At 30.9% G+C, this 16,342-nt stretch overlaps 1 protein-coding gene and 1 long non-coding RNA gene across 4 annotated transcripts; both read right to left on the reverse strand.

Annotated features, from left to right (window-relative positions):
* Positions 1 to 519: 519 nt before the first annotated feature.
* LOC114406694 (putative calcium-transporting ATPase 11, plasma membrane-type) lies at positions 520 to 13,248 on the reverse strand. Of its 3 annotated transcripts, none has more exons than XM_028369467.1 (8): positions 12,899 to 13,248; positions 4,855 to 4,909; positions 2,805 to 4,753; positions 2,522 to 2,680; positions 2,137 to 2,308; positions 1,751 to 2,049; positions 1,262 to 1,579; positions 520 to 987 (listed from the first exon to the last, which is right to left on the reverse strand). In XM_028369467.1, the coding sequence occupies exons 1-7, from the start codon at positions 13,070 to 13,072 to the stop codon at positions 1,274 to 1,276; spliced, it is 3,114 nt and encodes a 1,037-aa protein (XP_028225268.1). In that variant the 5' UTR covers positions 13,073 to 13,248; the 3' UTR covers positions 520 to 987; positions 1,262 to 1,273. The 3 variants fall into 3 exon arrangements, with proteins under 3 accessions (XP_028225268.1, XP_028225269.1, XP_028225267.1); XM_028369468.1 differs by having other exon boundaries at positions 520 to 1,022; XM_028369466.1 differs by having other exon boundaries at positions 525 to 1,579.
* Positions 5,638 to 8,567, reverse strand: LOC114406695. Its single transcript, XR_003665467.1, has 2 exons — positions 6,924 to 8,567; positions 5,638 to 6,832 (listed from the first exon to the last, which is right to left on the reverse strand). It is a non-coding gene; the product is annotated as an uncharacterized LOC114406695 (long non-coding RNA).
* Positions 13,249 to 16,342: the final 3,094 nt, after the last annotated feature.

Consider the following 16,342-nt stretch of genomic DNA (forward strand, 5'->3'; position numbering starts at 1 on the left):
AAAAAGGAATGGAGGAAAAATAAAAAATTATTGTACAATGTGGGAATAAAAGTAATAGTAAATCAAATTGCGGGAACATTAACGGGATAAAAATAAAATTTGTGGGATTGAAATTTTTTTAATAATGACATAATAGTGGGATAGTGGTTAATTAGAGGATAAATATAAATTTTTACTTATTCTTATTCCAAGGGAATAATTTTTCTCTGCCTTTTCTGTCAAATTAAATATTAGTAGAACTTGTGATTATGTTTTTTCCAGGAATAAAATATAGGTAAGACTATTTTTTTATGACCTCATAATAAATGTGAGATAATTTTTTTTATCCTGCACTACTGAAAATAACTACAGTCCGTAAAACAAAAAATACAAATATTTCAATGTTTTAAATCTCCTTCCTCTCCCCTTTATTCCCCTGCTTCCTCCCCCGTAAAAATTAAATCAACTAATAAAAGTTATAAAAAAATTCCTCCCGCCTTCCATTTTCCTATAACCAAACACTACGTAAAAAGATTCCAAGACTATAAACATGTAAAAAAGTATATTACAAAAAAATATATTGTACATTACAAAAATGCACCAGTGAACTATGAAGTTCGATGACTAACTAGTTTCTGTACAACAAAAATGAACGTCATTATAAATGTAGCAAGTGCTGAGATCTTTGTATTACAATCCAAATGGTCCACACACTGCTCAAATGCAGGAGTGCAAAATATGTGGAGTATCAGATAGCATGAGCATCCCCCTTGTCATGAAAGGTTTTTATTTTTTGAGTTTTGCACAACAAGACTCTTAAATGAATTTATGTTAAGTAACGAATTGCAAAAGTTTTGGAACTGTTCTCAAATAAAAATGCTCCTCAAACAGCTGGTTCTGACATAAACAGATATAAACTAGTTATGTTCAGTGCGCAGAGAGGACTGTTGTTGGCATATTTGCCTTCAATCATTTCTTTACTCAACACCCATATATGTTTTGTCATGCCTGGAAATTCAGTATGGTATCAAGTCTTCTCAAAACTACATAGAATTAGAATGCGGTAACGAATGGCAGCATTAAAAGCACACACTACACTAGCAGAAGAAATCAGCAAAGCAAGCCGGGTAATGCCCAAATGTAAAAAAAGTAGCTTGGTTAGGCAATTCATGTCAATGTTCATCTACTTGTTTTTCGAAAGGTTAGTGTCCTAAAAACCAAAATACGAAACCAAAAAATGTTCATGACCCAAAAACAAAAGAAAGGGAAAACGAAACCATACTCTTCTAATATTTTATGCCAGCTCCGGACCAGATGGCAGTGCCTCATAACCATCATGGTGCTGCTTACTAGCATCTCTTTCAACTGGGATGCACTTGAGGATAGCAGCTATAGGCATGCTAAATGCTCCGATTACCACACTTAGTAACCAGAATTGCCAGTTTAGAGGCACAGTGCTGGCAAACGTTCCAAGGAATTCAACTATCACCACTTGAAATGCAGCGGTGGCGAAAATTATCGCCATAAATATCCAGCTGTCAAACATGCCTCTGAATATGTTTATCTTGTCAATATCTCTGCTGTTTATCTCATTAAACACCTGGAAGAATAGAAATGGAAAACAGCTGGCTAAATAAATGGAAAACAATGTACTGTACCATTTTTTTTAAGGTTTGAACTTTTATTTTTTAGCATCCATCCTCAGAGTTTCACATGTTTGGAGTCTATTAAGTATAAACAACAATTAGGACATGGTGCATGGAGAGTGTACCTGGCAAAATACAAAGGAGTTGAATATCAACGTGTTGAGTATTTTTGTTGAATCTGAACCACCAAGTCCGAGCAGCCTCTTCCCATCAAAATTTAGAATCCCAAGGATAATTAATTGATATATGCTTTGACCTATGATATTCCTCCACATAGGTTTGGTGATAAAGTTTGCTCCTCTTGCAACTGGGGGTCTTTTCAAAAGTCCATCGTTAGGAGGTTCAGTAGCCAGGGCTAATGCCCCAAGAGTGTCCATGATCAAGTTGACCCAAAGCAACTGAACAGCTGTGAGTGGAGCAGATCCTGAAAGAAGGAAGACTATCACCCATGTTGCTTGAAACAAATTCAACAGAAAATAAAAGGGAAAACAAATTCTATTAACCAACAAACCAGTGATGCATGCAGAAATGAAGTTGATAACCAGAGCAACAACATTAACTGTCAATTGAAACTGCACAAATTTTTGAATGTTTATATATACTGCACGTCCCCATTTGACAACATTGACAATAGTCGTGAAGTTATCATCCATTATAATGACATCAGCATTTTCTTTAGCGACCTGTAAATGAAATTAATTATGAAGGACAAAAAATGTTAATAGGTATCAATGGCAGCAAAGGAAAAATTAAAGAGTCGGTAAATAAATGATGTAACTACTAACTAGAATAGAAGATAACACCTTATATCTTAAAACATAATGCAGGAGAATTAACAAAACTAAAACAACTCGTAACTGTCAGAATTATCATAATAGTACACAAGAGATACAAACCTCAGTTCCTGCTATGCCCATTGCAAGTCCAATGTCTGCCTCACGCAGTGCAGGGGCATCATTAGTTCCATCGCCAGTAACAGCAACAACCTCACCGAACATTTTCCTCAAATTGGTAACTAACTTATGCTTGTCGAGCGGTAAGGATCGTGCCATCACCTGAAACCATATCAAGTACAAAAGAAAAGTCAAGCATCTCAAGAGAGGATACAAATCGCCTATCCTATCCCTTTTCCCTGTCCTCCAGGACTGAATGTCACAGAATTTGAGATGAAACCAGAACCTGGATTCTTGGTATGACATCCTTCATTTGCTCAGGAGACAAGTCACGGAAATCTGGACCTTCTATGGCTAGACCACCCTCGGTAAGTAAACCACATTCTTTAGCTATAGCTTTAGCTGTATTTATGTTATCACCAGTAACCATGCGGATAGTTATTCCAGCAGCCATACAAGTTTGAACAGCTTCCTTAACCCCAGGGCGTACAGGATCCTTGATTCCTACTAAGGCTATTAGAGTATAGCCACTATCAGGAATGCTGTTGGGTTCATGGGTTTCATTTATCTCTTTGAAGGCCAAACAAATAGTTCTCAAAGCTTCAGAGGCAAAGGCATTTATAACATCAGAGACATTATTTGCCCCGTCTTCAGGAAGATCAACAACTTCCCCATTGCAATCAATAGTTTTGTCACACATTTTTAATATTATTTCTGATGCACCTTTGCAGAAAGCTCGGACTCCTCCATTAGGAAGACCCACAAGCACGGACATTTTCTTTCGGACTGAATTGAATGGCTCAACTTTGAGTATCTTATACTCTCTACGCTGTGCATACGCATCAAAATCAGCACTCAAAAGGCATCCAAATTCCAATAATGCTGATTCTGTTGGGGTTCCCAATATTGTGTCCTTTCCATTTTTATCATCCTTAACTACTTCAGCAGAAGTGTTTTGAAATATAGCCTGCAAAAGGATGTTTATAACTCCTTCAGATGTACATGTTTTCAGTTCGTTTGCACTCTCAGTACCTTTTATCTGCATGGCTTTTTCGCATATCCATGCTTTAGTAACCACCATTTTGTTAGTGGTCAATGTCCCTGTCTTATCTGTGCAAATGCAACTAGCTGAACCCATAGTCTCACAAGCAGAAAGATGCCTTACAAGTGCCTTGTCATTCATTAGTTTTTTCATTGCAAAAGCAAGACTGAGTGTCACAGCCAGTGGTAATCCTTCAGGAACTGCAACAACTATTATGGTTACAGCAATAGCAAAGAAGTCCAGTAACTTCTTTGCATCATCTGAAGACCAACTGGCAAAGTCACCATGAAGCGCTTTTTCGACCACAAACCTAACTGTCAACACTACAAATGTCAGAATGGCAAATGTCAAACCAATTTTACCAATAATAGTAGCTACTCCATTTAATTTAACCTGCAATGGGGTTTCATCCTCTCCTCCCTCGTTTAGAGTCTCCATCAATTTTCCCCATTCAGTCCTCATGCCAACAGTTGTAACTAACATCTTCCCCTGACCATCCTGCACTTTGGTTCCTGAGAGAAGAAAAGGTTTTTCTTCAGTTATATTTACAGGTTCGCTCTCACCTGACAAACTTGATTCATCAATAAGCAAAGAGTATCCTGATAAAAAAATCCCATCAGCTGGAACTTGATCCCCAGTTGACAAATGAACAACATCACCGACTACTATATCATAAATTGAGATCTTCTGTCTTTTCCCATCTCTATTGACCTGAACAAATATCTTTTTCTTCTCTTTGTCCAAATCTCTGAACTGCAGGGACTGCTTGTAATCACTGACAGCTGTAACAACGACAACCAAGAATATACTGAGTATGATTCCCACACCATCATAAGTTCCCTTTGGCCACCCTTCAGTGGCAATCCCTATAACTATAGAAACTACAGCACAAACCATGAGAATGATTAGAGTTAAGTCCTGCAATGCATCCCACACAAACATCAGGAACGATCTAGAAGGTTTTTCGGTATAACGATTGAATCCATAAATCTGTTGTCTGCTATTTATACTCTCTTCGCTGACACCTCCATCAACCGAAACTAACAATTTCCTTGCAATGGATTCAACTCCACCAATATCATTTAAGGTCTTGTTATCATGACCACGAACAATAGATGCAATCTCATCTGGATGAATACCAAAACCAGAATCTCTTGCCTCACTTGATAGTTTGTACTCAACTCGATTACCAGCTGCATAAGAAAACCAGATCAGCTTAGAAAACATATGAAGAGAAAGTGATTAGTTCTAAAGAATGATAAGAACTTTGAATTTTGAAATTGGATCACCGTACCATCAATAAATTGTAATGCTGCCTTTTGAACGTAGAGAGCAATTCGAATTTTTTCCTGACATAGTAAACCAAAGATAGAATTGTAAAACTGGTAACGACAAATTGACAACATACATAATGGAAGGTAGCGAAATCCTCATTAAAAGTAAGAAAATAATCACATATCTCATCACAAATTTAAACTTTATGAAGTTAAGGAGAATTCTTTCAAGAAAACTCAATTAAAATTTAAGGACAAATATGTTAGCATTTCCATCTTAATCATGATTATTTTTGAAGCAGGTTTAGATGATAACCAGTACAAGAAATATTGAAAGTAACATTTTTCACTCGAAACTCACAAAGAATGGTTAATCATAATGCGGAGAGGTCACTTTTATCAATATTGACTATGTTTGACAAAACATTTTCGACTGAAAAGTTTGTTTGACTGTTCGGTAAAAAAAAAAATTAATAGCTTCTAATGTTTTTTGAAATGCTAAAGTAACTTTTTTAAAACGTTAATTTCTAATTTTTTATATTTTCTTTCTTTTTATCATTAATATATTTATCAATTTTCTGTTTGTCTTTTTTAAAATAAATCATGATTTTATTGTCCTTGTTATGATTTTATATTTCAATTACTTTAATAATTAGTTTTATTCAACATTTATAATTTAATAAGCTAATTTTTCAGCTTTCAACTACCAACTTCTAACTAGTTTTTCAGTTAGTTTTGTCGAATATAACCATTGTCAAAAGGGTAGGAGGGAAAACCCCTTTATTAATGTTTCAACATATAAATGAATAATGAAAAGAAACACGTCTACATTATTGCCAAGGGACATGCTAGTTGGGCCATACAAACCTCAAGTTCAACTTTGTGAGGTAAATTGGAGAAGGAGTTACATTTGAGTCTAATCTCTTTCTCTTAAACACACCCTGATCAACTGCCATTCACCACGATTAACAGACCTCTGAAGAGCTCCAATGAGTCTTCTCCAACAAGTCTCTGCTTGCAGCACTTGGAAGAATTAGACCAAACAGGTTTGTTAAGTAAGTTCCAAAAAAGTTCTTTAACCCTTTCAAAATTGGCTTTGAAGTCCCTGGGGGATTCAGATTGGGATTTAAAAGTTATTGAAGCCACTGCACAGGATGGCTCTTGGAATTACGACTTTCTTGAGGAAATGCTCCCAAGCCACGTAGTTTGTATTATTTGTGGAATGTTGCTACCATCTATAGAGAATGGAAATGATTCCTTGATCTAGAAGTTTTCTACTAATGGGAATTTCAATCTTGCTTCTATTTATCGTAACTACAATAGGAGTATTTGGGACAGGCCAGGTCCGAAAAGAGTGAAATTTTTTCTTTGGAAGTCAGCCCATGATGCTCTCCCAACCAACTATCTTAGGCATCACTGAAATATCACCACAAATGCTCCCTCTGCCAACAGCGTGAAGAGATTACTGTCCATGCTCCAAGAGATTGTTCTACAGCAGAACAGGTTTAGCTCCTAACCTCTCTTCACCGGTTCAAGGAACAAAATTTTCGGAACCAAAACCTTCATTCTTGGTTTCTCAATCCATGCCATTTGAAAAAGAAGTTAGAAGTTGTTTTTGCCCCTCTCTTTTCCACTGATTTCTCCATTCATAAGGCTGTTTGCCATTCAGATCAGCTGGCTCTAATTAAAGACCCACAATGAAAGGGGAGCAAATTCATCCACAATGCTTCATCATCCGGAGCAGCTTTTTTTTTTCTTGAACCCTCCTGATGAGGGATTCATAAAAATTAACAGAGATGGAGCTTATGCTTATGCCTCTCAAATAGCAGCAGCCGGCAGTATCCTCAGAGATCATAGTGGTTATTTCTTATCAGCTGTGGCTTGCAATTTGGGTAGTTATTCCATAGTCGAGGCCGAACTCTGGGCTATTTTTCATGGTCTAAAATTAGCCATCAGCAGGTGCTTCTCCAGAATGTGTTGAAAGGGTTTCCCTCTTATCTGTTAACATGATAAATATTGGGGTTCATATCCACCATACCTATTCTACTCTGGTTAGATATATCAATTCAATGCTCGAGCCTATTATTACCTATTTCTGCCGACATATTGTTCAGGAGATAAATGCACCAGCAGATGCTCTTGCCAACTACGGAATGTCTTTAGATAATGGCAATCTTAGGATTTTCCAAGTTCAAGGTATTTTGATACTCTGTAATCGATCGCAATTGCAGCCGCATCAACCGTATCTTTCCGCAAGATTTTTTTGGCTCCCCACAAGGCGACGGCAATTTAAATCCATGGGATTTTCGATTGTGTCATAGACTTCTTTTTAACTCATTTCAATAAATTTCACCATTAATCTTATGATGAATTTATTAAATAAATTCTTAACTAAATTCTTTCTTAACTGTTAATCAATTATCAGGACTAGGATTCAGGCAAAACCCTCGTTTTCCAGTAGTCTGAACCCTTTTACAGTAAATTTTTACTTTTCTCGACCGACATCCGCCATTGTTGACATCAAGCAGCAGAAATTTCGGCAACAATTTACATTGCCTTTTCCAAATGTTGCTGTGGCTTTATTAACACTCAACTTACTAGACGCGTCTATACCGCGTTTTAAGCATTCTCAATTTCAGCAACAAAAGACCAGTCAAGAGTGGTTACGTTATAGGTCAGATCAAGGCATGTTATGCGGTCATTTTTGCCTCTTTACTTTAATTTTTTTAATTAAAATAAAAAATTTCATGATAGTCTCCTCTTCTTCTTTTTTTCTGTTTTTCACTATAGTCTCCTAATTAACGGTAATTTAAAATTATTTTAAAAAATCAGCATATAAGGTACGATTATATAATTTTTCAATTTTACTATAAACCATTAATTTTTAACTTTTAACATTATAGCATAAAAAATAACTATTAACATTAAACGTTTTTAAGGCATTTTTTACAATAACTTTTAACATAAAAATTTATATTAGAGTTTTTAAATGATTATTAAGCTATAAAAATGTTTTTTATCAATAAATATTAATTATTAATGTTAATTTCTATTATTGAAAAGACTCAAATCCACGACTTATTCCTTTTTTCTTTTTATTTTTATTATTAAGTTAATTTTATATCTTTAAATTATATTAATTGCTCATAACTTGCAGACTGATACAGGAGACGAGTTTCATTTTCAAAGGTTACTAAAGTGTAAGACTAATGATAATAAGACACTCCTATTTTTAAGATGTATCGGTAGAAGAAAAAAAACAGACATATAAATAATAATAAAAAAAGAGAGAAATATGACAAATGATGTGATAATAAATGGAGAGAAATAGGAAAGAAAAATAAAATTTAAATAGAAATGTGAATGTATTTTAAATATTTTTTATATAGTAAATAGTACCAACTTCCTTCTTATTTTAATTTCTTCATTGTGTGATGGCTGTTGAGTTGATATCTATTATTAATGTCTTTGTCAGACTGACTATCAGATTTTGCCAAAGGAAATTTCCAGGAAATTTCGACTTTCTTGGTGGCTGTGTCACTAGGATAAATAAGTTTAAATGCTAAAATAAACTGCTTGTGTAGTGGAGTACATAGAAAGTACTTCCGAGATCTCTCACACACAAAAAAAGTACTTCCAAGATACTATTTCCTCCATTTGAGAATGCATAATTTAAGATTTTTATATAAATATTAAAAAATTTAATTAATTTATTGAATTTCAAAGAAAATATTAAACAACTTATTAATCTAGTATATCTTTTATTTTTTTAATTAATTATTCATTTATTTTTATTATACACTACTCCCATTAAATATTTATAAAAAAATATCATTAAAAAATATTTAATATAACATTAATTTTATAAAATAATATATATTTTAAAATATTTTTTTTTTCTCTGAAACATCATCTAAAACTGAGGGACTACCTTGAAAGTTCACAATTTTATACCTCAATTACTTTAGCTGTGGCCTACAAGATAACTTCGGTGCAAATTATATTAAACATCTAATTTTTTACTCTCATTATTGAATCATATGTCCTACTTTTATCTTACATACTGTATTAAACATCTATTTTTTAATTTCTTATTTCTTTCAAATACATTTCTTACTTTTAATTTCAAATTTAATTTGAATAAACGGTAGCTTAAAAATATTATTTACCCTATACTAGATTTTTTTGCAAATTGTTCATCTCTTTCAATTTATTATTTTTTTCTTTATTTTAAATTGAATTTTAATATTTTTTAAAATATCAATAATTAAAAATAATATTATATCATAGCATAAATTATTTATCATATCTAATTTATACATTTGAAAATATTTGCTTATAACAATATCAATTATAATATTGTTTAAATACTTAAAAAGTATTTGTAATAAATTTTAATTTTAACTGTATAGATATAAAAATTTATCTTACACATTGCATAGGCTAATATATAGTAGTTAGATAATAAAAAAAACTATAAAAAGAAACAACTGATGTATAAAAAAAATGTCCAGGCTTGCATTTTTTTCTAGAAAAAGCTTGGATGTTTGTTAAAAGTCAAAACTACAGGGAATACACAAATGATAACTTAATTAGATTAATATAAATTGGAGATAATAAAGTAAAAATACAATCATATATAAAATAATCAAAATTAAAAAAAAAACGTTAGAAATTATATGTAATTTTTTTTAATTTTAATCATTCATTATTCATATATGATTATGTAAATTAGATTTATACTTCTCTATCCTCATAAAATAATATTTCTAGATAAGTTGGTTAAAAAATAAAATTTCTAGATACGTTTCCAATGTAATTAATGATAACTTGTGTATATTGCCTTTTTGTAAGTTTGCTTTGACCTTGTTCAGAAATATATTTCAATGTTTATTTCATAACAAGGCCAGAGACATGTGTTATTAATAGTCCTATTGGACCGCAATAAGTTAGAGGAATAGAAGCTAACCAGCTAGGTTAGAAAAATGATAAATCAAATTTTAATTTTCAGACTGATTACCTTTCCTAATCTCACTCCTAATTTTTAAAAATAAATAGAACCAAGCTAAAAGTATCAAATCCCGCATGATATATTGGCACGTCCCAACGTGAAAACATTATTTGCCGTCCATCCAATGTAAAGTATCAGGACCAACTTATTTTTGTCATTGTTGTTTGGCTCATAAGTCATATCACGACAACAGCCATCATGAAAAAAGATAACACAACGCAGTATGACCCCATCCCGTTTCTCTCATTCAGTGCTTGTTTGATTTGTTGTTAAGAAAGTCACAAATTATACTAATTGGGATATAAAGGTGTTTCATAACTTTGCACCAACAGTATTTTGAAGATTTAAATTGGGAATTTAACACAATATTAACTATCAGTATTAGTTAGTCTACTTCAAGAGGGCGAGTCCTGGTGCAGCGATAAAGTTGTGCCTTGGTGACTTGTTGGTCATGGGTTCAAATCCGAAAACAGCCTCTTTGCATATGCAAGGGAGCCTCTGAACAATGGGATACGAAGTTTTTTTATTAGTTAGTCTAAGGGGCTAATCATATGTATTTGGCAATGGCAGCTATTGTGCAAATCAAGAACTACCGCTCAATCTTCTGAGTGACATCTACTGATGCTGACAAACACATGTCGTAGACCCAAGCTAATAGTACTACTGTGAGTCAATGGTGTTTGCCTATTACAGTCGATTCCAACGTAACGTGTTTGGGTGAAGAAGATTAACGGAACAAAGAAAGTAAGGAAACACAGTATTTTCTTTGTCATTTGTGTGGTAAAGAAGAAATAGAGTGAAGAAGAAAACGAGAAATAAAAAAAAAAAAATTGCGAATATGTTTGGTTACTTTGATAGAAGTGAAATGAGAGAAGAGAGAAATTTATCCCATGTTTAATAGAGAGGAAAGAAAATAAGGGAGACAAAAAATTTAGTTTTTTTAAATGGGTGTTAAAGTAAAAATAATTTTTCTTTTAACTTTTGTTTCTTAAAATCAAATTTTCTTTTATTTTCTCTTTAATCAAACAAAAAATAATATTATTTTATTTGTTTTTTCATTCAATTTTTTTCTTCCATTTTCACTCATTTCAAACGTACCTTTAAAGAAACCAAATTCATTAATTATTCTCAATCTATTTCACATTTCTTTTATTTATCTATCTACTTCTTAATATTTTGTTTATCATAAATTAAACGCATTTATTTTATTTTTCAGCTATTTTTTATTACATACCAAAGGTATCCTTAGTTAAGAAGAGAAGACAGAAAAACTATTTTTTATTAACAAAAATTTAAAATTTTCTCTTTTATTAGGATTTCAATTTTTTCTTTCATCTTTACCATACCTAGGAGAAATAAGAGAAGAGGCCAACATGTTTTTAAATAAGAAAACTAAAACTCTTTTAATTAACTAAGATAAATCTTTTTTCTTTTTTTTCTTTTTTTTTTATTTCTAAGAACTTATTAATATTGTGATTATCCAAATTCTCCTTTTAAGTTTTTAAAAGAAAACCCCGGGAAACAAATCCTCTACCTCCACCTGGTAGTAAATTTCCACATAAAAATGATACATGATGATATCATAAATAAATTTTCATATTTACTTTTCTTTTTCTTTAAAATATTTATATTGTTATTGCCTATTTGGTAGACTTGACCTTGAGAAACACTAAACACGCAGACGCAGTACAGACACTGACGTCACGAAAGAACGTTCACACGTCATAAGATGTGGAAAAGTAAAAATTATTAAGAATATCACTCACAAAATTTTATAATTTTTAATAACACATAACTAATAATAAAAATGTATTTAAAATTGTCTTGAAAATATGTTAGTAAATAGTAATAACATTTTCTGACTCTTGAGTCGCAAAATAATCCTACCGAACTCCCAGTGAGCATAAAACAAAAAGGAGAAAATTATATATTTATTTTTCATTTTTATTCTATTTTTTTCTATAATATCTATTATTTTTCTCTTTTTTCTTTTCATCTTATCTTTCTCATATTTTCTCTCCAATCCACTCCAAAATACGGCAAATAGATATTGACTCATCTTGCAAAGTTGCAACACCCAACACCCAAAGCATTTAACTCCCGTTTACTAAAACAGGAATACCATTTTAATATTTTGTATTATTGCAAAAAGAGTCCTTTTTTTGCTAATAAATAAAAGTTTTGAGTGTTCTTAGGTTCAACTTTTTCACATTGTGGCACACGTTCCAAACCATTTAGTTAAAAGGCAAAAACTTTTGCCTGTGCTCAATGCGTCAATCTCCATTTGCAACTCAGTTCACATTTCACACGAAATCGAATCCTCACACAATTTCATTTAATTAAAAACAACTTTCAAGACAAACCAAAAAGTGAGAAAAAAAAATATATTTTAAAAAACCACGCCACCTCAATTCTTATCTCTATTTTATCTCATACGATTCCACATGTAGACCTCATTTTAATATTCTTTCCTCCATCACTTTTTACATTTCTCTCAATAACCAGAACTACGATACTTTCTCATGGAAGCAAGAAATAAACAAATAACAACAAATGAACAATACTAGTAATTTAAAGTTTTCTTAAACTCTCGTGACTAATTTTATTTTATTTTTCACTCGTTTTAGTTTTGAGCTCAATTTGCGTAGACTTTTTTATAACATCCATAAGCATTCAAAGAAAAACAGATCAATATGATAAAATAAATTAAGCCTCGAAATCAATTAGTACTCAAGTCTTATAAAAGTTTATTTCAATTAATTTTTCCAAAATCTAAGGCATATATATTGATTTAAGCTTTAAACTTACACAGAAACTTAGCATATTCTACTTTCTTTGTTGTTTATAAGTATTTGTTTTTTATATTTCACATCAATATTCAATAGGATCATTAATGATAGCACCTTCTTCTGCTTTACTTGGCTTTTTTTTTTTTTTTTTGGAATTTTCTATGCTATGGCGGTTACGGATATTACGATGCACTTTCAGACCAACAGATAGTAACGAATAATAATGAAATAAAAAAAAGAGGAGGAAAGTGAAAAAAAAAGAACCTTGATCCCCTGCTTAATCTGCTCGGCTTGGACGCGCTTGTCGAGATCGGCGACCATGCGGAAGCGGCGGCGGTGGTTTTTGACGAGAGTGACGGCGGATCTCCATCGGCGGAGGGCTTCGACGGAGGGATTTTTGTGCTGGAGCTCGAAATCCTTGAGGAGAGTTTTCTCCATATTCAATGGAATTGGAATCGGAATCAGAAGGAGGAGAAAAAGAGGTGTTGATTTTTCAAAGAGGCCAGCGAGTGAAGTCTCGCGCGTTTTGGGGAGCAGTGGTGGAATACGTACAAATAAATGGAGAAGGAAAACGATGAAAGGAAAAACAAAGAGCGTACGGAAATTGAGTTGCCAAATATCAATATATAGAGATTAGAGAGGAGGGGAATACGTACTTACGCAAATATTAGTGCCTTTCAGCATTAATTAAAAAATTAAAAGAATTTTTTATTGAAATGTATAAAATTATATAATTTATAAAAAAAAATTATGATTTTTATAATAAATATTTTTTAATTTTCTAACTAATATCTTGATGATATGGTTACCAAAACCCATATACTTAAAAGCCGAAGGGATATCATACCAGTTGCTTTGCTTGCCTGCTATTGCGGCTAACATTTATTTTTGTTTCGAAAAAAAATATTCTATTTCATCTCAAATATAAAAAAACATGATATATTAATTAAAAAATTATTTAATTTTATTTAATTGTATTAATTTTAATTAAAAAAGAATATATTTTTTCAATTTATCCTTATTAAAACTTGGTATAAGAATAAGAAATAGTCAATAAAATTAATATTTTAATTAAATGAATAATATTTTTAAAATAATAATATGAAATAAGATAAAGTTAGTAAAAAAAATTCATTATACTTAAAAAAAAATATCTTATATTTGGGACATATGGAGTAATGTTTAGGGGATACCATACCGGCTGCTATGCTTGACTGCTACTGCGGCTCACATTTATTTTGTTTTAAAGTAAATGATGTTAGGAATGTTATGTTAAAATATATTATTTAATTTTTTTTAAAATTTCTTTGAATCTTTAGGTTTTTTTAGTATTTTTAACTTTTTTTTAAAAAAATGTTTTTCTTCGTTATTTTTAAGTTAATATCATTAATTTTTATATTTTAAAACAATTAATTTTAACAAAATAACGGCTAAAATCTATAATAATATTTAAATTAATTATATTATCACAAATATAAATAATATAAACATTGTGAGGTTAAAAATTGTTAGAATTTTTTTATAAATTTTTTCTAAAATAAGTCAACTTATAATTTTGTTCTCTCTTTAATTTTTGACTCACAATTTTAGTTTTCTTTTTTGTTTTCTCAATGTTAGTCTTCTTAATTTTTTTTTAAATGTAATTTTAATTCAATCATCAATATTGCATATACTTATTTATTTTATATTTTTATATTTCAATTAATTAAATTATTCTTTTATTACAAACTAATTATAACTTTTAAAATAATAATTAACTTATCTTTCAAATAACACTCAAATACTTAATCGAGAAAAAGAAAAAATAAAAATTATCTCTACAAAAAAAATATTACTAAAAAGGAAAACAAAATATTTTATTTGAGATTAGACAATAAATAACACTTAAATGACATTATTTATATAATTAAAATAATTTATTATAAATTATATAATTAAATAATTGTGTAAAAAAAATCGATCATCCATTAATTCATGTTTGGATTCGTCCCTGCTTTAGTCAATGCTTTGTTTTTTTTTATGTAACATTTTGTTATTACAATCATATTTTTCATTAGAGTAAGTTCTCATTTTAATCTTTCAATTTAACTTTTGAGTCTTTGTTTTTTCTACTGAAAAAATTCCTAAAGAGAAAGTTTTTCCTATCAAACGGATCCTATTCCTAAGGGCAGATACAAAGTAGGTAAAATTGTATTTTTGTCCCTTAATTTATTTTCAATTTTGGATTTGGTCCTCCAGTAATTTAATTCATGAATTGGGTTCTCCTATTTTATAAAATCGTGCAATATTGGTCTCCCAGATCACAATTGGACGTTGACAGTAAACAAGTGATGTTGACCGTCACGTGTCACGTTTTGATTGAATGTCAACTCCATAAAAGATTAAATGTATTGTTATTTTCATTGACCAATCAGAACATGACACGTGACAGTCATAATCCAATAAGAACGTGACACGTGATAGTCAACATTATTTGCTAACGGTCAACGTTAAATTGAGACTTAGGAGATCAATATTGCACGATTTTATAAAATAGGAGAACCCAATTCGTGAATTAAATTACTGAGAGACCAAATCCAAAACTAAAGATATATTAAGAGATAAAAATGCAAATTTTACCTAGAAGTATAAATTCAGAAAGCACAACCCAAATAGCTATTTTATTATTTGATGGAAAAGTCAGCACATATAGAACATGATTGAAGTAATCAAATCTACTTAACTTTAAGGCGGCATGAAACTTGATTGAAGTAATCAAATCTACTTTTTATGCAAAACGATTATTATATTACATTTTTTACTATTTAACTTTTAGACCCACTTTTATAATGTATTTGGTTTTATATATGGAACCCCTAAACTATAGTTTGGGTAGAAATATAACAATCATATTTTTCACATTCTTTCACAACACCTCTCATAACAGGAAAATAAACATGGTAATGGGACAGATTGCTTCCTCAATCCTTTAATCCCAATTTCTCCCATTCCTATACCCATCGGGTATTGGGTATCTATGACTCTGTCTAATACATGATTCAAATTAGAAAAATATTTTTTTTAAAAAATATTAAAAATTTGATTTTAGAATAAATAAATTGATTGTTAAACATTTATTTTTAACTACTTATATATCAATAAATTTATTATAGTGCGTGTGTCTACAAAAATAGTTAAGAAAATAATATCAAATTATGTAAAAATTCTAAAATAAAATTAACTAATAATAAAAATTCTATGTTTTTTTATTAAATTATGCAAAAATTCTAAAGATTTTAAGTGGCAGGGTGAGTATGGGTTTGGGGTCGGGACGGATCTAGTAATCTTATACCCGTACCCGTACCTAACATTTGGTTATCAGGGAAAATCACGAACCCACACCGATCAACTCAGGTATTACCCATCAAAGTCAGGATGAATTTGGACGGGTATAGGTTTTCTTGTCATGTGTACTGGGGAAATATTCAGACAGAGAAGAAATGTGTAATAAAATAAAGGATACAATATAGAGATAAAAATAATGAGTTAGAAAGAATGTTATAAAAATAATGAATAAAACTAAAATTACTTTAAAAATTATAAGATTTAGAACTTTCTAAAACATTTTTTTAATGAATATGAGCAGACATGTTTTTTTTAATATATCAATTGAAGAGCAGCCACAGCCCACATGTCAAAAGTTAAGGAAGGAAGCCAATTCATTTTTTC

The sequence above is a fragment of the Glycine soja genome, chromosome 3, assembly GCF_004193775.1.
Source record: "Glycine soja cultivar W05 chromosome 3, ASM419377v2, whole genome shotgun sequence".
Taxonomy (NCBI): Eukaryota; Viridiplantae; Streptophyta; class Magnoliopsida; order Fabales; family Fabaceae; genus Glycine; species Glycine soja.

Excerpts from the sequence above, each read along its gene's own strand:
- LOC114406694 (XM_028369467.1), bottom strand. The coding sequence starts at position 13,072 with ATGGAGAAAACTCTCCTCAAGGATTTCGAGCTCCAGCACAAAAATCCC. Across the intron at positions 2,681-2,804 it reads ATGTCATACCAAGAATCCAG|GTGATGGCACGATCCTTACC; the intron begins GTTCTGGTTTCA and ends ATATGGTTTCAG. Across the intron at positions 2,050-2,136 it reads CATTTCTGCATGCATCACTG|GATCTGCTCCACTCACAGCT; the intron begins GTTTGTTGGTTA and ends TCCTTCTTTCAG.